The sequence below is a fragment of the Homalodisca vitripennis genome, chromosome 3, assembly GCF_021130785.1.
Source record: "Homalodisca vitripennis isolate AUS2020 chromosome 3, UT_GWSS_2.1, whole genome shotgun sequence".
In the NCBI taxonomy this organism is placed as follows: Eukaryota; Metazoa; Arthropoda; class Insecta; order Hemiptera; family Cicadellidae; genus Homalodisca; species Homalodisca vitripennis.
Genome location: NC_060209.1, coordinates 22,630,184 through 22,650,675, shown reverse-complemented (window position 1 = coordinate 22,650,675; position 20,492 = coordinate 22,630,184). Strand labels below are relative to the sequence as shown.

Sequence of the window (20,492 nt, the reverse complement as noted above, 5' to 3'; positions counted from 1 at the left end):
ATTCAGATTATGGTGGTTTGAGTTTTTGGGGTCATGATCAAAGTAAATTTTTTTAATCTCCTTGAAAACATCTTTGGGGTAGCTGTGTAATCCAGCTATTGTAAGTACCCTGTTTACCAACTTGCAACTAATAAAATCCCCATTTATTGTGAATAGATGTTATGCTTTTAAACCACCAGCATAGTGTTTCTACAAATTGTGTGAAATTCACATATACAATTAAGGTTCATGTTACTAGTGGAAAAGTTAATTAATCCAAGATTGAAACCAATTCAGAAACATATAATGGATTCATTTTCATGTTATTTGGAAAATAACTACTAAGAAGATGGAAGTAGTTGGGTTACTATGTCAATTAAACTCAAACTGTCCTTATCTTCTTTACTTGGCATCTGAGGGAATCTAAAATGACAGCTCAAAAGATAGACTTATATTTAGATAAGAAATGAGTAAATTGACAGTCACAAGTATTTTTACATATTTATTGTATCTAGACTACCTATTGTTCATTAAATTGTATTGAGAATCATTTTGTGTTTTAGCAATAACACTGTATAATATCTTGAATAATATTACTGGTAAGTAATTTATATTTTATATCTCATTATTTTTTTCTTTAATTAATCTACTTTCAAAATAAGTAATAAGGTTTACTACAGTTATTTACAAGTTGGATTTACTACTCAAAAACTTAAAGTCCTTTCAACAAAATTAGAATTATGTTGTATGCTAACTTTGATATTTCATCTTCAAGTAACTCGCTCTAAAAAACATTCACAAATAAATATGTACATATCCATTATTCAAATAATAACAATTGTTTAAGATGTTTCTAACTATAACATTGAGGTTTTAGTGCCCACTATTATAATAAACATTGATGTGGATTGATAAGTAAGTTATTTTAATAGTATTAAAATTGCATTAATTTCACTACAGAATCTGCTAGAGAAAACTCCATTTTGATGTTTAACATAAATGCATTATTAATGCAAAATACCATTAGTTAAATGATTTTTAAAAGTTTATATGCTATATCTGAGATGGAGGTGAATGGAATGAACACATGAGATGCCTAGTACCAAAGTTCTCCACGTCTAAATTTAGTAAATCTTTAGTTATCTGTCATTTCTTACAGTTCGAAACAAGCTGAATTAAAAAATAAAATTATTTTGTTTCAAACGTGCCAAATCCTATTGAAAAATCTTGTTAAAAATGAGGCTTAGTATAACAATCACTGAATCAACCAATACCGTCCATGTTAGGTTATAAACTTCGCCACATCTGTCCTGTGAAACCGCCTACTCTGGTAAGTCATGTGACTTCCCTTGATGCTCTACAGATTACTTCACCTTTAGTCTTAATTTTATTGGAAAAAAGTAACTGAGACATAATATGATATTTTAAAAATTTAAACACATTTGATAATGATGCTATAGTAACTAATCTTACTCCATATTCCAAAAGACTCGCAAGGAAGATAACTTTTAATAAATAGGAATAGAAGATTGAAAAAATTGGAATCTCATAGTGAAATTCAGTTTTTAACCTATTCTGAGGTTTTAAGCGTAAATTGATATAAATGAATTAAAATAGAAATAAAACAACTTTTTTAATTAAAAAATTCTAAACTTGATATACAATGTTGTTACTTTTTACACTTATTTTTTTAAATTTGAAGCTATGTAGATAATGTTAGAAACCTCTTTTGAGCAACAAGTAAAATCAAAATTTCAAACAATACTACAATTAGCCAGATGCAAATTTCTTACAGTCACATTTTGTAAAAATGTATAAGATTATTTTTCAATTACTTTCATTTTTATTTAATCACTATAATAAGAACAATTCAAAATTTGTTTGGTAAAAGAATTATCTTTATGTAAGCAAGGCCTAATTTGTTGTTTTGTTTGATAAGGTTTTATATGATTATAAAATGTAAATGGTATAAGCAGAGTGAACCTTTGTATACTAATGTCTTCATTTCTCAGTGTTGTCTTCAAAATTCACTTATTCTCCAGTAATACAATTCATTCTGTTGACAGAAAACATGAATCAGTAGCACCACTATGAGGATGAAGGGGAACAGTCAGATTCATATACATTTTGTATCCATTATTATGTATGAGGGAGATATAAAATCTAATTGTATTTTTCATACAATAATTAAAATTCCAAGGTTTTACTATGTGTATATACAGTAGAGAAATCATACGAGTGCGGCGAGTGCCGCTACAGTTTTAAATTTGGCGCGCGTTATCCGTCTGTTGCCGCGAACGCTGTAGCCAGCTGCGCCGACCTCTAGCCCTTAGCTCAAACAATAGGAGCCTCCTACCATCCGGAATTCTTCCGGACAGGTTCTGGTAGGATGGTTCCTGCTAGGTTTTCAGGCTGTGACCGGAGGTTGTGCACACAGAGAGTCGTTGTGCAGCTTTCGAGCAGGGTGGACCGGGAGAAGTTAGCGTGGGTGGTCTAGATTTTAGTAGTATTTTGTTAGGGAACCTTTCGGAACTATACCCAAATTATTAGTATTTGTTTAGTCATCAAAGCTGGTTAGGTTTTGGAATAGACGGAATCTAGTGGCGGATCCACGGATTATTCCTCTATAAGGTCCCACCTTCCGGTCGCGACGCCACGAGGTCGCAGATATTGGTAGCGCGAGCCGTCCGCCTCGGATTCCCAACACCATTCCTAACCAGCATTAATTTTAATTTCACGCTTTCCGTCCATTTTTTTTAGTTTTCGTATTAGCAGTGGTAATTTCTCAAACAATGGCGTAAAACACCCCAGGGCAGCGACCGACGCCACGAGGGAAGCAGCGACCTTCACCTACAGAATCAGATAACTAAATTAGTTCTAGTCATTTAAAATAAGCTTAAAGTGTAAACCGTTATTACTTGAATTAATTTAAACATTTATTTTATTGTTCTCAGTTTAACTTTAATAGAATTTCATAGTTCAACCTTAATAATTTAATACCGTAATTTTTTGCCCTTTTTATAAAGTATTTCTTAAATATAAATATATTCTTAAATATTTCTTAAATCGTATTTTTTTAGTAACTAATAACAGTAAAGTCTCATTTAAGCTTTAACTAAGCAGAGTTACGACTTGTTTAACCAAGTTCTATAGTTTTCTTTTATACTAGTAACCTGAAGTACACTTTGTATTAGACTGTAACACCATTTTTTTCACTAATTATAGGTGTTATGCAGTATTTTTCTTTGTTGACTTTAATTTACATAACTGTCCATTTATTATTTATTACAGCCACAATTCCTTTTTCAAGTTTTCATAAGGCTTAAGTCGTTTAAAATTTATTATCACGGAGTTCGTAATTTCCGTCTGTCTGTCTGTTTCAAACAAGAATTTCTCGTTTCGTTTTAAGACAGTTTTAAAATTTAAGGGGAGGCGGTACCCCTATCTTTGTAATGTTAACATAGGTACCATTATCTCAGAAACTAATGGACCAATCAACCCTAAATTTTTTTATACAACATATATAGGTATTTAAGCAACTACTGAGTTTTTTTGGTGCTTGTATCTTAAAAAAATAAATTTTTTATGATTTTTTTTTTCAAACCCATATTGAAATATCAAACTTGGAATTTAGAATATTTTTTTTAGGTACCTAATTATAATAGGAGGCATCTCAAAAAAACTCAGTAGGTGCCAAAATACCTATATAAATGTGTGTAAAAGTTTCAAGTTGATTGTCCAAGTAGTTTTCTGAGAAACGTGTACCTTTGTGTGCAAAAACTGTAAAAAAGTAAATTTGCGGGAAATCGCAAAAAACGAATATAATGACCTATTTAGCTATGTTATATAATATTTTTACCTATATATGATATGTAATTGGTTTTTATAATTAAATGTGATCTTTATATTAATAGAATAGGCTATATATGCTTTTAATATTTAGAATTTATCTATATTGGAAAATTTGTATATCAAAAGTAACGCGATGCGGGTTAGGCCTATAGTCATAACGGAGTGAAAGATAATACAAAAAAAATTAATTAGGCTATATTATTTCAAACATTTTTGAGTTTAGAATACATTTATAAGAGAAATAACAGAGAAAATTATGAAATAGAACTTATACCCAGCCACAAATAGAGTAAACAATAACAAAATTATAGAAAAAAACATGCAATTTATTTACCGTAGCATTAGTGCATTCCTGGATCATATGCAGGCTCCTCTTCAAAATCCTCCTCAATCCTTCTTTTTAAATTCCTGGTTTGTCTCCTTGCTTGTCTTTGAAAGTCACTTATCGCACAATTTGCTCGTCGCACTCGCTCGTAGTCAAAACTTTTCATTGCGTCAATTGTCCTCTTGCAAGGTTCAATGCCTACTGCTCTAAGCATTTTGCATTTTGCTATGTTGCCATCATTAAAAAGTAGAAATAGCATCATAAGCACCAAACTCAAGTGTGTTCAATGTCACAAAATCTTTTTTTGGCACTCTAGACCAGATGACATTATTGATGCTTTCATTGACATTCTGCGTCTTACCGTGTAAACATTTTCGAAGAAGGTCAGGATTTGCTAAAGCCTGAAAGATTGGTTTCAAGGCTAACATTATAGCTGAAGGAATGCTGTTCTTATGAGAATATGGCTCTTTAGTGTGCTTTGCCTTGTTGTATTTACACCATGTATTTTCTCCTGACGGGCAAAGGCCATGCTGAGATTGTCGTCCGTCGAAAGTTTATGAAAATATATGGCCCAAACCGCTGCCTTCATGTTCTGTAGGTTATCAGTATTTTTCCTAATAGCATTTCCATAATAGGTTTGCAATTGATCAATTATGCCATCTGTTAGTCTATTCTTTCCACCTAGTTTGCCGCCATCAGAAAGTGTTTACGCCTTTTGAGTCTCTTTTTAGTTTCCTTAGCCTAGACCCCACCATTCTCTTTTGAATATGGCCTATACACTCCAGTTTCTGTATTTCCACTTCACCATAAGGTTTACTGTCTGCAATAGTTTTGAAACTATTTGTATCTCCATCACCTAAATACTCTAAGTACCTAACATTATACTTATTTACTGATCGGTGAAAAATAGCTAAGGCTCCAGCTGACTCCATACCTCCGCTCGAGCCTTGATAATTTGCCGAACAAATAGCCTCATGTTGTTGTTTGTCCAAACAATTACAAAATTTAGATAACACTTCTATGTCCATAACTTTTCCTGTGTCAACACTTGTACAAGTAACAATTCCGTTTAGAGAGCTAAAGCCACGCCGTTGCCAAGTGCCATCAATACCTACTTTTAAGTCGCGTTCGTTCTTACCTAAGTTTTATTATTTTCCTTCAACAGCCTCATCCACAGCAGTTTTTCATGGATTCATCCATTACCTGTTTAGCCTTGTCTTTTAAAAATTTTATTATATCGAAACGGTTTTGTTGGAGGTTGCGGAAGATTCATTACGCCACATAACATTTTGCCTGCAGCCATACCTTTCCCGATAGACCTCAGTCCATACACTAGTCTAATATTTACATCAAATAGAGTCTTTTTTTCTAAATTAATATTCCTAGAACTATTAAATTTATGTACATATTTACAATGGCAAACAATAAATCTCCATCTCAAAAGCCAGGCCAAAATGTTGAGCAGCACGCACTTGTAAACCACTTTTCTTGCAATTTTTACAAAGTGATGAAACTAAAAAGTTGATCTGATAAAATTTGCATGTTAATAATTTCATTGTCATAGTTTTCATCACAATTAAACATCTCATACTTATCTATGTTTATTTTCTTTGAAGAGCTTGACTGAGATTGTGTTGACATTTCAGGCCTAGGGGTAGACTCATCTTTTGACAATCTCATTAGGGTTAGGACTGGCTGGTTTTTCTTTTCCTACCACCAACTCCTTTACGGGGTTTAGCATAACTACTTTTAACACGAGGCATATTTATACATAAACAATCTTGTTAGCAATAATAAATATAAATTACTAACTAACACTCACTATATCACTTCACAAAGCACCAAAACACTAAGCAAAACAATAAACAAACAGTATAAAGTCAGAAGCAGAACTCAAAGCTGATGAAATAGAAGTTAGTTCAGGCCTGCCAACACAACAAAAGCAAATTATAGCACACAAAAATAAAAGGTCATATGTATAATAGTACATGTGTGAATAAACGCAAGCGCTGTCACAAATTTCTTCCTGAAACATGATGTAAGCATATTTTAAAACTTTTTTTCTGTAGGTTTACAATTTTCAAATATACATGTATTATATATCATTGTGTGCAGAAAAAGCCGCTTAACATTTTAAAAAAATAAAAAAAAAATGTGAAAAAAATATTTTTCTGGGGTACCGCCTCCCCTTAAATTTGACATTTTTCCTTGTAATTATACTTATAGTTCTAAGCTCGCAATTGTTATAATTATTTTACTTCATATTTTTACCCGAATTAGATATTCTTATTTTTGGAACTGCAGTAATATTTTTCGACACAAGTTTAGTCAGTTTGCCGTGCAAGCACGTAATTGCGTAAGCAGAGTTCCTCAGATCCGGTTTTTGTATCACTCCGTAGATAACGAAGTCTAATTATTTTAATCTACATTATAGATTTTACTACTACAGTTAAGTACGAATATCTTATAATTTCCGGTCAATGTTTTAAGGTACTACGTAAGTTATCTTTGTAAGTAAACGGTAATTTGTTTTCGTTTTCACTTAAACAAATTGTAAACCGAATGATTTCTTTAAATTATTTTACGACTTAGCCTTATATACGTTTAGATGTTGGTTATATTAGTTAGTGTTAAACACATAATAATAACTGGTGCTTTTGTTTTGTGTAAATTACAGCTTGCGATGATCATTTGTAACTAACCTTGAGTTACGAATACAGGTAAGGTAGTTGGTGACTTTGTTATTTTTGTTATAGCCAATATTTTACTTTCGGTAGAATTTTAACCTTTGTGTTCTAAATATCACTTCGCTTGGAAATATGTTTAATGTTGGATTCGAGCATTTGTTTCAGGTACTTAAACAGTTGTTACAATAATTATAAGTCTAACAATGCAATTTGAATATAATAAATTTTTATTTATTTAAAAGAGATAGACAAGCTAATTTACAGAGAAGATTTTATAAAAAATTAAACTACTTAAACTTTTTTAACATCAATATAAAACTAATTTATAATTTAAATAAGTAACTACCTGATTTTTTTCCCTCCCAGTAGGTGTTGGTTTGCTGTATTTTTCTCAAAGCTAGGTCAGCCCAAGTTGTTTGAAATAATTGTTTTTTACTGTTATTGTTTTCAGACTCCCCCAGTCTAATTATTACAAAAGTAAACATATTTTGGTACCAGTTTGCCTTGGATAGCTTATTGTGTTGTTATTTTCGCTCTCTTTAAATATGTATAAACCAGACAATATCCCCAAAACTGTAGCGTGGATTAAAGAGTTAAAAGCAACTCAGGCCCGGGATCAATGCTCTCTATTGGGCATCACACCAGCAGGTACACTTGAGGGAATGAGAGTTCAACTTCGTGCTTATATTAAAGAAAAATATAAATTAGGTGAAATCGACTCAGACGAAAATATTAATGAATCCAAATTAGAAACTACAGCAGCCTCGACTGATGTTACACCAACAGTCACACAACAATCTGAGGTACAGTCCAACATAACATACACACCTTCACAAACAATAATAGATCCGAATATACAAAATTTGATAGTGGCTATGCAACAACTTACACAAACGACAGTTGAACGCACTACAGAAGTAGTGTCTTCACAGATTGCCGAGTTATTCTCAAGCCATAATAGAGATAGTGATGCGACATTTCCTTCTGTTGTTCGCGAAATGATTAGAGCCCTGCCTATGACTTCAGTTTCGTCCCTCCCAGACCTCGTACAATTTGTAATTAAAGCTACAGAAATATTCAACTTGAACCTTGTAAGTGACAAACTATTTATTACAAATACTATTCCGCGGACTGAGGGTAGACTTCGTGGCATATGGTTAAATGCTATCACGTCTAATCTTAGTTGGCTCTCACTGGTCCAGACTATACGTACTTCACTCTTAACTGATAGAACACTGAGGGAAGCTCAGAATCAGTTCTTGTACCGCCAGCAAACTAACTCAGAGTCCTTAGCTGACTATGTACACAGCATTAGTGCCATGTTTACATTTTTAAACCCTACAGTAGATAATGCAGTTGTCTTTACTACTATTATGGTAGGTCTCAATCCCTCCACTAGAGCCTGCTTATCAGGACTTATAACACCACACTGCATTAATGATCTTTTAAAATTGGCCCCCACAGTAGATGACTTACGTCTTACATATTACGACACTCCACAAACAACCAACGTACCCCCACCTACATCCCTTCATAGTTCCATACCATATAATCAAAGTTTTCAACAAAACAACAGATTGTTTTACAACCGAAGCAGTGGCCACTCTAACCATACTAACGGTCAACACCACTACCAAAATCACGGGTCACGTAACTTTAATCAATATAAACCTCAAAATAGTCGTAATGGCGGTCATTCACACTTGGAATCAGGGAATAACCATTCAGGCCAATATAGTACACCAAAAAACAACACAAGTCAGCGTAACTACCAAAACGGTCAACAGAATAGGCAAGCTAATTATTCTGGTCAGTCCAATTCCAGGCCAAAACATTTAAACTTCCTAGGGAGGCATTTTTAGACAGGGAAATTGTCTCCCCTAAACCGAAGGTGAATCGCCCTGTCCGCTCTATGGCACCTTCTTTACCCAAAGTAGATCCCCTTACTATCTGGCTATCCATAAAAGAAATCAAACTTGAAGCACTAATTGATACAGGCTCCACATACTCAATAATATCTGGGTCAGTCTTTAAGGATCTACAGAAAGGTAAAGGGTTTTACGTCAATTCACTTAACACCAGAACTCAAGCCATGACAGCGAATGGTACTTACATGAATTTCCAAAAACAGATTAAATTGCATTTTAAAATTTTACACCTTTCCTGGACTTTTTCTTTCTTTGTATCAGATAGCCTACCGGTGGCAGTTGTTTTGGGTTTGGACTTTGTAGATCACAGTAAAATGGTGATCAATGCGGCTCAGCGTAAAATAACTTTTTCCTTTGACACAACCTTAATTATTAATCAATTCCAGGATCAGTCAGCTCAACCCAACATAGAATCAACTCATACAGCACCAACATTAGGAGAAAACTTGAACACAAAACAAAAACACATTTTAAAAAACCTATTGCAGCAGTACCCGGATACCATAACACCATGCCTTGGCAAAACCAACTTAATATCTTATACCATCCGTATAACAACTAATAAGTTTGTCCGCTCAAAACCTTTTCATTATGCTCCTCCCAAACTGAAAGAGCTAAACAGCCATATTAAAGACCTGTTGAGTAAGGGTATTATTCGTCATAGTGACTCTCCATATTCAAGTCCGGCGTTTTTAGTCCCGAAAAAGAATGGTAAAAGTCGCATGGTGGTAGACTACCGACACATAAATAAGATGGTTGAGCTGGAGAACACTCCCATGCCAACGGTTGAGTCAGCATTCCAGTATTTAGGGAAGGCTTCTCATTTTTCCCACCTGGACCTTGTAAGTGCTTATAATCAAATTCCTCTTGATGAGAATTCCAAAAAATATACGGCTTTTGTCACAAGCACAGGTTGTTACGAGTATAACTATCTGCCCTTCGGCTTAGCTTCCGGTGGCATGGTTTTGGCAAATCTACTTGACAAAGTCTTTGGAGATATAAAATTCAAATTCCTTTTTGTTTATTTTGATGACCTAGTTGTCTTCAGTAACAGTTTCAACGAGCATGTACAGCATCTTAAAATAGTTTTAGACAGGCTTAGAGATGCTGGTCTGACGGTTAGTCCTGAAAAAATGGTTGTGGCATCTCCTAGAATCGAATTCCTGGGTCACATATTTCATAATGGTAAAATCAGTCTAAATCCTGACAGAAGTAAACCTATCGACTCCTACCCAACACCTAAGAATTTAAAACAACTGTCTAGGTTTCTGGGAATGTGCTCAAATTACTCGAGATTCATTAAAAGCTTTTCTCAGATTTCGGAACCTTTAAATTTTTTAAAAAGGAAGGGCGTTCCATACTTATGGGGACCTTCTCAGGAGGAGGCATTCAAAACACTTAAAGCAATTTTAGTATCTTCACCTGTTTTGAGGCTACCCGACTTCGAAAAACCCTTCACGTTGCAGACCGATGCCTCTGGCACGGCTGTGGGTGCGGTCTTGTCCCAGGAAACTTTGGATGGCAGCCTAGCACCTGTTGCTTACGCCAGTCGTGCCCTGAACCTCCATGAAAAGAACTACTCAACCTTTGAACTGGAGGCTCTCGCTGTTGTGTTTGCCTTGGAAAAGTTCAGAACTTACTTAGAGCATAGAGAATTTTCTCTTTTTGTGGATAATAGTGCTCTTTCCTGGTTGCTGAACCACCCCAGGCAAATTGGAAAAATAGCACGATGGATTGCCTTAATAAACACATTTAAATTTCAAGTCAGTCACATTAAGGGCAAAGAGAACGTTGTTGCAGACTGCCTCTCTCGTTTGTACGAGGAAGACCCCACAACTCCCCAACAACATGACACAAGTTCAACACTTTCAACAAACGAACCCAAAAATCCTACCTCAAAATGTTTAGTTCTTTTCTCTCTACCAGAAGCCTTCCAAGACATAAGAGAACATCAAGCCCTAGACCCAGAATTAAAAAATATAATTAAGTCAATTAAGTCTGGACAACACCCTCCAAACTATGAAATAATTGATAATGTCTTAGTTTATAAAACCCCTTCCCAGAGCAGACCGCGTGTTGTTGTTCCCAAAAAACTACACCACATGCTATTTGCCATGTATCACACGTCCCCAGTTGGAGCACATTTGGGAATCTCCAAAACACTAAATCGGTTAAAAAGAGTGTTTTACAGTTCTGATCTTACTACAACAATAACTAACATGGTTAAATCATGCTTGCAGTGCCAGCGCTGTAAGCAAGCCCCAAACTCAAAATATGGTTATCTATCGTCTGATCTAGCACAAAGACCTTTTGAAAAGATCATGATTGACTATGTTGGTCCTCTCCCTAGAACAAAACGTGGTCACCAGTGGCTACTAACCATTGTAGACGCGTTTAGCAAATTTTCTGTCATGATCCCAACTAAGAATTCAACAGCTTTAACTACAGTAAATGCCCTTAAACGAGGCCTATTTTCCTACTTTGGGTTTCCCCAGTCTATTGTCTCCGATTCTGGCAGTTGTTTCAAATCTCATCAGTTCAAAAACATGTGCGATGAGCTTGGGATTAAACACATTAGGACTTCTCCTTATTACCCGAAAAGTTCGCACGCTGAACGTGTGAACAAAAATATCGGAGTTGCATTGCGAATTTTCCACCACAAAGACAATACTCAGTGGGATGAAAACCTACATTATTTTCAAACCGCCTTTAATTCTTCTAAGCACGAGAGCACTGGCACTTCACCCTCTGAAATATTTTTGGGATACACTATCCGCACTCCTTTGGAAAATAAATGGAATCTTGACCAACTTCTAGAACCTAATTCTGAACCAAGAAACATGGAACAGAGATGGAGTAAAGCTCTAGACAATCTGATCCGTGCTAAGGATAAAGTATCCAAACAGTATAATAAAGGTCGAGCACAGGTTCCCTTTAGAGTGGGTGATACAGTAATGTATCGACTTTTTAACCTGAGTAATGCACCCAAACACATCTCAACCAAGTTGCAGCCTATGTGGTCTAAACCTTTGGAAATTGAGACCTTTACCTCCCCTGTAACAGTTGCCTTGCGTGACCCAAAAACCAAGAAATTTGTTAGGTCAGCACATGTATCCCATATTAAAAAGTGCATTCTCCCAACTCCACGACAATGATCTGCCACTAGATATTTCCTCTATTCCGAAAAAGCCATTGTGATATTAGGTTTAATTTGAGTTTATTTTCATTCTTCTTTCATTTTACACCTTACAAATAACATTTCATTTTCATTTTCTACTCTTCATTGGGACCCTGCATTGGTGGCTGTGCCTGACACTGAGGTGGATTTGGCTAAGGAGTTCACCTGAGCGTGCTCTCCTCTTGCTACCTGGTGTTGGGTTTGGCAATTCTGATGTTTGGTCCAAACTGTCTACTATACACTTACACGGGGATGGGTGGTTATGAGATCTGCCGTTTAAATTTTGTTTGTTTGGAGTATTTACAGCTTCCTGGATTTAGCATTTATTTATATATTTTTTCTGTAATCACTATTGGGAGCAGCGACAGTCTCATTGCCTCCTATGCGCAACCCCAAACACACTTCATTAACACATCTTTAACTATCTCTATCCTATTAATTAATTTTTTTTTTTGTTAAGTTATAACTTAAGGCAATTAGGGATAGAGAATAATTTGTATTGATAAATGCTTTAGAACCGACATTTTTGAGCATTTCCCTTATAGTCGACTTTTCAACAAAGTTTTCTCCTATATACAACTAGGCTAAAGCTATAGCGAAGCACTCACGCCAGTTAGTCAATCGTTATTTATTGCTATAAATGTTTATCTCTGTGTAATTTAGTGTTCGTGTATGGTTTTTCGTGATAGATATTACTTTGTATTTTCGAGCATGCGTGTTACGACCTTATAATGGTCAGTTATATGTATATTTATTTGTATGTGTTAGTTATACAGAGTGGTTATCCTATCCACATATTAATGGTTATTACCAATCATTTCCTGGCCTACTAACTCTGAGCCAACAGGAGTTTTTTTTTCTCTTGAGTTATTGTTTGTTGGCCCATTCCTTCTCGATCTGAACACTCCATTTAGGGAATACTACTCGCCATATGTCACCAAACAATCTTGAAAAACTAATAGGGTAGATAAGTTTAAAGAACTTGTTAGCAGACCAATTCTCCTCTTTCCTTGCCTCTTATGACTGTAGTCACTAGGAGACCTCATCATTTAGATTTGGATTTATTTCTCCAATGGCCATTTCATCTTTTCACCACCTTTCCTGTATTTCAAATATTGAAAGAATATGAACAAAACAATTAATTGTATATGTTCTTCCAGAGAGGTCATGGGGACCTTTCACTCCCTCTCATTCTGCGTCCGGTAGATTGGCTTGTTGGTGGCAGGCTTGTCTCCCGCTGCGGGAGGGGGGGAGGGAAGTAAGGGGAACAGGACTAGGATTATGGCCAGCTACGATGGAAGAAATATTCTATGAGTTACACAAGAATAATATATCCTTAACTTCTCCTTTCCTACTTGGCCTATTTTTGGAGGGAAATCTGAGTCTGATGATGGGGCTGAATGAAGGTCGTGATTCTCAGTCAAACACGGTTTCCAGAATACTGATTCCTTTTACCTAGACTATCTTCTATAATTTAATTAAACTTTTTAAAGAAGCCCAACCTTAACCTTGGAAGAGTTAGAAGTTTTTAGCAGGTATGTGACATATTGGTGATAGATAGATCTTAGTTGCTTTCCACTTATGGGTTGAAGTTGTCTGTGGTTGAGGACTGGAGCTGTTCAGCGAGAATGGGGGCGGTTTCTGCACCGCCTTTCTGCATGGTAGTGTTATTTGAAAATTTTAGTAAACTCTGCGTTCTAGTTTAAGATTTTTGGCTCAATTTAACTTTAACTGGTTCACTTCCAAATAACTTTCCTCTTACCCTTTCTACCACTCTTAATGGCTAAGCCTTCGAACTCCTCGGAGAAGGAGGGGAGGATGCGGCGAGTGCCGCTACAGTTTTAAATTTGGCGCGCGTTATCCGTCTGTTGCCGCGAACGCTGTAGCCAGCTGCGCCGACCTCTAGCCCTTAGCTCAAACAATAGGAGCCTCCTACCATCCGGAATTCTTCCGGACAGGTTCTGGTAGGATGGTTCCTGCTAGGTTTTCAGGCTGTGACCGGAGGTTGTTCACACAGTGAGTCGTTGTGCAGCTTTCGAGCAGGGTGGACCGGGAGAAGTTAGCGTGGGTGGTCTAGATTTTAGTAGTATTTTGTTAGGGAACCTTTCGGAACTATACCCAAATTATTAGTATTTGTTTAGTCATCAAAGCTGGTTAGGTTTTGGAATAGACGGAATCTAGTGGCGGATCCACGGATTATTCCTCTATAAGGTCCCACCTTCCGGTCGCGACGCCACGAGGTCGCACGAGTCACTCTGAAAATTTTGAGATGCATGAAGAGTTTTTTGTGTTAGACTTACCAAACGTTAGGTGTTTTCAAAGTAATCCTCTCCAGCATTTATGCATTTTAAAAATTTAATTTTCCCAAAAAGCACCCAGTGATCCATTTTTTGGAATGGTGTAAAAATATTATGAATCTCATCATTCATTTTGGCTTCAGAAAAAAAGCAATTACCTTGGAAATGTTTCTTTATACTGAAGAATAACTAGAAATCAGACACAGCGAGATCAGATGAATAAGAAGGGAGCTCCATCGTTTTAATGCCATTTCCCCCCAAAAGCTTCAGTTTGCAGCAGTAGTGTGTGAAGGGGCATTGTCTTAATGCAAAATTAAACCCTTAATGAAGTCCTGAAGGACTTCTGGTGAACATTGTTCAGTGTACTGTCTTGCTGTGACAGTTCTTTGTTCCTCCAGCTTGAAAAATTGCCTTCACCAGTCTCGTACTTCTGAAGAAAATAGTGTACATTACTTTCTTCACCAATCATTTTTTCTTGACCATTGCGGGGAATGGCTCGTCTTCAAATACTTATACAACACTTCTTGAGTTGAAATGTTAAAAAATTGTGAGTACATTTTCCAGACATTGCTATCATTGCTATCTTGCTATCATTAAGAGATACAGAAAATCAGTAACACGTATGTCCGGAAAAATCCTGTATCTTTCGCAATCCTTTCATTGTCATATACAAACTTAAAACAATGTACATCTGACAGTTTTCAAGTTCCAGTGAAAAGTTTTGGAAATAATCCAATGACCACCATTATTATTATTTTCACACAATCAACCTATAACTCAACCGTCAATTTGTGATGTACCCATTGAGAAATAATTTTCCTGAAATTAAAAAGTCATGCAAGATTATTCGCTTTTTTGTGGATCCAATCACTAGGGAAGCTCTAATCATTAAATAATTTTTGTGTCTGTCTTCTTAGATAATAGCACATGCTCGATAAACGTTTTCTTCAGTAATGGTGGCTCCTTCGAATTTCTGAATATCACCCAAAAACAGTAGCATGGGATGTTGGTTCAATCCCAAAAGAAATTTTGATACAAACCAAAATTAAAAACAAACTGAACCCCTAGCTAATCTTTTTGGAAATGACCAGTGTTCAAATCTGGCCACTGTTTATACCAACTTCAGGATTTAACATAGTTCAAAACAAAAATTATACTTTTTGCGTGAAAAAGGTTTGAAATACCTAGCTTTAAGAAAAGCAATTAAGGTAACAATTAACAGAAATCATGTTTCAAGATTCAAGATCTTTATTGGTCTTTAAACGCATTCAACAGTGCAATAGACTTCGTCCAGTTACTAAAATATTATAAACTAAAAACTAAAACACAATTTCTACCTACTCAATCCTGCCTACCAGTAAATATATAGATCTATATATCTTATGTTGTTGTAATGACAACAATAACCAAACAGCCAACAGATTTATATAAATTAACAATAATAAAAAAATAACTATTAACATATTTAACATGGTTAAAATTTTAAAACTCAACAATATCAAAACTGAATAAATAAATACATTGAGAGACAAGATTTTAAATATTAATGTTGAGATGTCACAATTTAAAAGGGGACTTGAACCCTCCATATAAACCCATGTTAAATTAGGTACTTTTGTGTCCCATTATCTTAGAAAGTAATAAAGATACCAACCTGATATTTTTATCACTTACTATGTGGTCCTATACAAAGCTACTGATCTATTTTTATGAACTTATAACTCTGTTTGGCCAAGTTATGATTTTTTTTATCTAGCGAGTTCAAAATAACCCTGAAATATAGACTATTTGGTACTTTGGGATTATACCGACCACACCCAGACATGAATCGTTATTTCACATTTCGTTTCTACTGATTACTAGATTAGCGTAGAACAATATTTCGTCAATATAAAACAGGAATTGTCTTATCGCAAACCCCTCCCCATCCTCAGACAGAGGTCAAAGTCGAGCGTCTAGTAGATAACGTGATTGCAGTCTCGCCGCCCGTTCAGCTGGTGCATCGCTTTGTTGTACTTCCGTGTTTTACCTCTACATTTCTCCAAACACAAAAATTCAACAAAAACAATCATTTACCAAACTAAACTCTTTATTAAAAAAACACTAAAAACTTGTTTTTATTCTTGATCACATTCCGCCACCCAAAATGCGAGTGCCTCCGGCCATCAGCGCGGGCCTTGGCAGCACCTTCGGTGCTGCCCCGCGCTGATGTCGATGAAAGAAAAACATCCCTCGAGATAGTACCTATCAGTAAAATATCAAATTCTAGAGGGGCTAATCAGAAATATAAATTGAATTGTAATGGAAAGGCAATTATGTACCGTGCAAATCACGTGATGCCGCGCGGCCTGCCGTAATCAGGATTCTCGAGAAAGATAAGATAACAGCGACAACAATACCGATCACAATACCTGGAAATGCTTGTAAGTTTGTAATTTTGTAATTGAAGAGTTGTTTTTTCGTTCTATCATGTTTGTTTCTATAAATTTCTATTTTTGTGTTCTTCATACTAGTGTGGTCGGTATAATCCCAAAGTACCCAAAGTACCGACTATTTTTCAGTAAAATGAGGCCTAATAAGTCAATACTTGTTATAATTGTTTCTTTGTAGATCAGTAGCATCATAGATAAGTACTAAACATCCTGTAAAAATTTCAGCTTGTTATCTTTAGTACTTTCAGAGAAAACGGGTCATTTGTGTGAAAAATCAAAATTTTCGGGAAAACGCAAAAAACAAAAAAATTTAGATAAAAAGTATATTTTTCACCATACTTGAGCTCTAAAACCCTCCAGGAACATAATGTTCATCATTCTCCTCTTCCTCTCCAAGAGCTCTCCTTCTTTTCTTCACTCGACTTTCCTTGGTCATCACTACTACCTAATTTCTTCTCAGAAGAACTGGGTGGCACTACAACTTTTGGAGTAGTAGGCCAAGGCCTAACTGTTGAGTCTTCATCTGGTGAAACTGAAGGTAACCTTTTATAAAACCTATTACCTTTATTGGTACGTTTTTTAAAGATTCCTTTAGGTCTAGTCATTATATTATTATCTAAGATCACTTTGAAATAAAAGTCTATAAACACTGAGTCAACTTCCAATAATAACAAAATATTGTCAGAACAACAAAGTTGCTAGGTTACAAACAATTGACAATAACAAAACAAGCAGACATCTGTCAAAACTGCTAAGGTCATAGAGAAACAAAACCTAAGAGTAAGTAAATAATAAATCAGTAAAATCAGCACTATAAGAAAGTTCAACACTGGATACAGCCGTCAATGGCGTTGCAGAGGCAACTTCAAAAATTTATTTGAAGCATTTAGAAATGTTTGTGAGTGATAATATTAATATCATTGTATTCCGAAAATGTCAAACTACAATAAAAAAAAATAAAAAAATAAATGTTAAAAAATAATTTTTTTTGTCCAAGTCCCCGAATTCATCAACAAAAGATGTTAAAACATGTCTTTATTTTATAAACATCTTTTATTCTTAAATTTAAATTTATCTGTCTTATTTTACATGTGATTTCAACACCTAAGAAGAGGAAAAGAACTTTCATTATGAAATTCTCTTATTTTACATGTCCATTCCTGTTTCTTAGAGGTTTTCGTATGTGCAAGTTTCTTCGAGCATGAAATAAGATTTGTTCTAACAGCATCTTCCATTATCAAAAGCTTTAAAGTTAAAAATATGTCACATTATATCTTTTAATCAGCTCACTTTGCTAACTAAATGAAGAATGAAAATTAAGTAACACCAAACCATTATAGAAGGTCATATGTTTTACCTGACCTCTCTCCTTGGCTGAGTTGGATGCAGCAGAATTTGAAACCAAATATGACATAACTCTGGTCGGATTTAGCAACATTTGGTACTAAGCCTCATTTTTAATAATATTTTAAAGTAAGATTTGGTGGGCTTAGAAACAAAATAATTTTATTTTTGAGTCAAAGTTCGAAGTTTTTGCAGAAGCCTATCAGATTTGAGGGCTTCCGTCCTCTGATATCCTTGGGGCTAAGGAGATATGCTCCCAGGAATCTTTTCCGAATTTCTAAGATGGCAGGACAATCTAACCTTCAAGGAATGCTCTGCTGATTCCTCCTCTTCTCCACAGAGTCTACATTCGTCAGTCTGGCTAAGGCCCACTCTCATAAGATGTTTCCTTAGGGGGCCATGTCCTGTCAACATCCCTAATATCAGTCTTATATCCTCCTTACTCTGATCCAAGAGAACTGCCCACCCTTTAGCGTAAGGAGAGATACTTTATACTCTTCCTCCTTCACTCATTTAAGTACCTAAAGATGTGTATGTGACAACTGACATTTCATTACCAATGCAAAGTCTAAAAACCTTTTTTTAAAGTAGTTAAAATGTTATTTGCCTACATGTGTTCAAATATTTCCTGAAAGAAAGCAATATGCATGGATTCTAATACTGAGATGTTAAAGAATAATTGTGAACATTAAGTATTTTCTCAATTCTATCAGATTTTAGAACTCAAGCTTCCATAAAAGCATAGTGTAGAAGAAACTATTAATGAATAAGTAGCAAATATAGTTTTGTAATGTCTCTAAACACTGACAGTTGTGTTGGTTGTCTCTAAACTTATCAGAAGTGTCCAGGGCTGTAAGGAATAACTGCTATGGCACCTGAGAAGAAACACCCTCGAGTGGTGAACTGTTGTGGTTACAAACAGACACTCAACAAACAGAAGCTCTGTCTTTGTGGATGTGGTTGCTGCTGTCTGTTGCCTGCCATCGTGGTTGCTGCTTTATGGTCCTCTATCTTCTTTTACTTCCTCAGCTGGGTGAGCCCAAAGTTACTAAGTTGCTTATGGAGTTTACATGGTGCAAATATGAATTTTTGTAACAGAGAGTAGTACAAATATAAAATTGTATCAATAACGTAATACTGATGAACGTAAATATTTGTAAATACCCAGTATGAAAAATTGAAATTCTTATTTTTAATTAAACCTTGTGTTGCTGTAATAAATAAATGAAACCCTTGATATATAGCCAGAATAATATTCTTAATATGACAGGTTAAAGTTAAACAATAAAGACAAATACAGGTGTTTATAAATTAGATTATAAATATCAGGGTGTTAACACTTTATAGTTTTTTTTACATGTAACTTATAATTATAATTCCTACATCAAATCAAAGAGCAACTCAAATGCGGACGCAATGTTTCCTTCACCAGCCATTAGCAATAGTAGCACAAATGGTGACTCGCAAACAGAAGTTTTTTTATGTTCTGCAGTTTGTAAAGACCAAATCTGTAGTAACTGTGCAACATATAAAGTTCAGTTTTGATCCTCCAAGTGATAAAAACATCCGTAGTTGGTATTACCAGTTTGAAGATACTGGCTGCCTTTTCAAAGGGAAGAGTACGTGGGACGACTAACGGTTAGTCAAGAGAGTGTTGAGAGAATGAAAGAGACTTTCACGTATAACCCACAGAATTCATTTCGGAAGGTTATTCGTGAATTAGCAACTCCAGTGATGACTGTTTGGGAAGTCATATGGAAATGCTTACATCTACACCCTTATCGTTTGCAGTTGTTACAGGTTCTAAAACCTGTATACTATGGTTTAAGTACCAATTTTCCAAACAAAATTTTGTTACATGACAATGCAGATTTTCTGAATCTTGTTGTTTTCAATGATGAATCAACATTTCACCTCAGTGAACATGTGAACACTCAATGTGCGTATCTAGGACTCAGAAAACTCTCACGAGATGGTAAAATTGCAGTGAGACTCTCCTAAATTAAATGTTTTGTTTTGTGCCATGTCTAGGCGGAAAGTTTATGGAAAGGTTTTTAGAAAAGGAACTGTAAGATAACTTGCATTTCTTAACTTGATGCTCTAGAACTATGTCTACTTCCTCAAATGGAAGAAGATAAACCACAGAACTTCATTCGGCAGCAAGATGGTGCACTGCCTCACTGGCATAACTCAGTACGCAATTGGTTGAACGTCACTGTACAGACAGCTGGATTGGCTGCAAGGGTCTAATGACAGAGCTTGCTTGGCCTCCATGTTCACCCGACCTTACGCCGTGTAATTTATACCTTTGGGGATTCATAAATGATTGTGTGTATGTGTCTCCACTATCAGGTCACCTACCCGGCAATGAATAGCATTGAAGCAGCTATTGCAACTATCACTCAAGACACATTGTTCCAAGTTAGGAAAGAACTGGGCTATTGACTTGATGTGTGGTGTGTTACGAATG

The 20,492-nt window shown here is 35.4% G+C and overlaps 1 protein-coding gene across 4 annotated transcripts in view; it reads left to right on the top strand.

Moving 5' to 3' along the window:
- The first annotated feature begins 449 nt into the window (after positions 1-449).
- LOC124356689 (protein croquemort-like) overlaps positions 450-20,492 on the top strand; it is a 32,262-nt gene continuing 12,219 nt past the window's right edge. The window contains exons 1-2 of one of the 4 annotated variants that reach the window (XM_046807836.1): positions 450-578; positions 18,861-19,055. In XM_046807836.1, coding sequence (XP_046663792.1) covers positions 18,891-19,055 — 165 coding nt within the window. In that variant the 5' untranslated portion in view covers positions 450-578; positions 18,861-18,890. Of the gene's footprint in view, positions 579-18,747; positions 19,056-20,492 lie in introns of those variants that run through there. The other 3 variants (XM_046807835.1, XM_046807834.1, XM_046807837.1) reach the window with 3 other exon arrangements.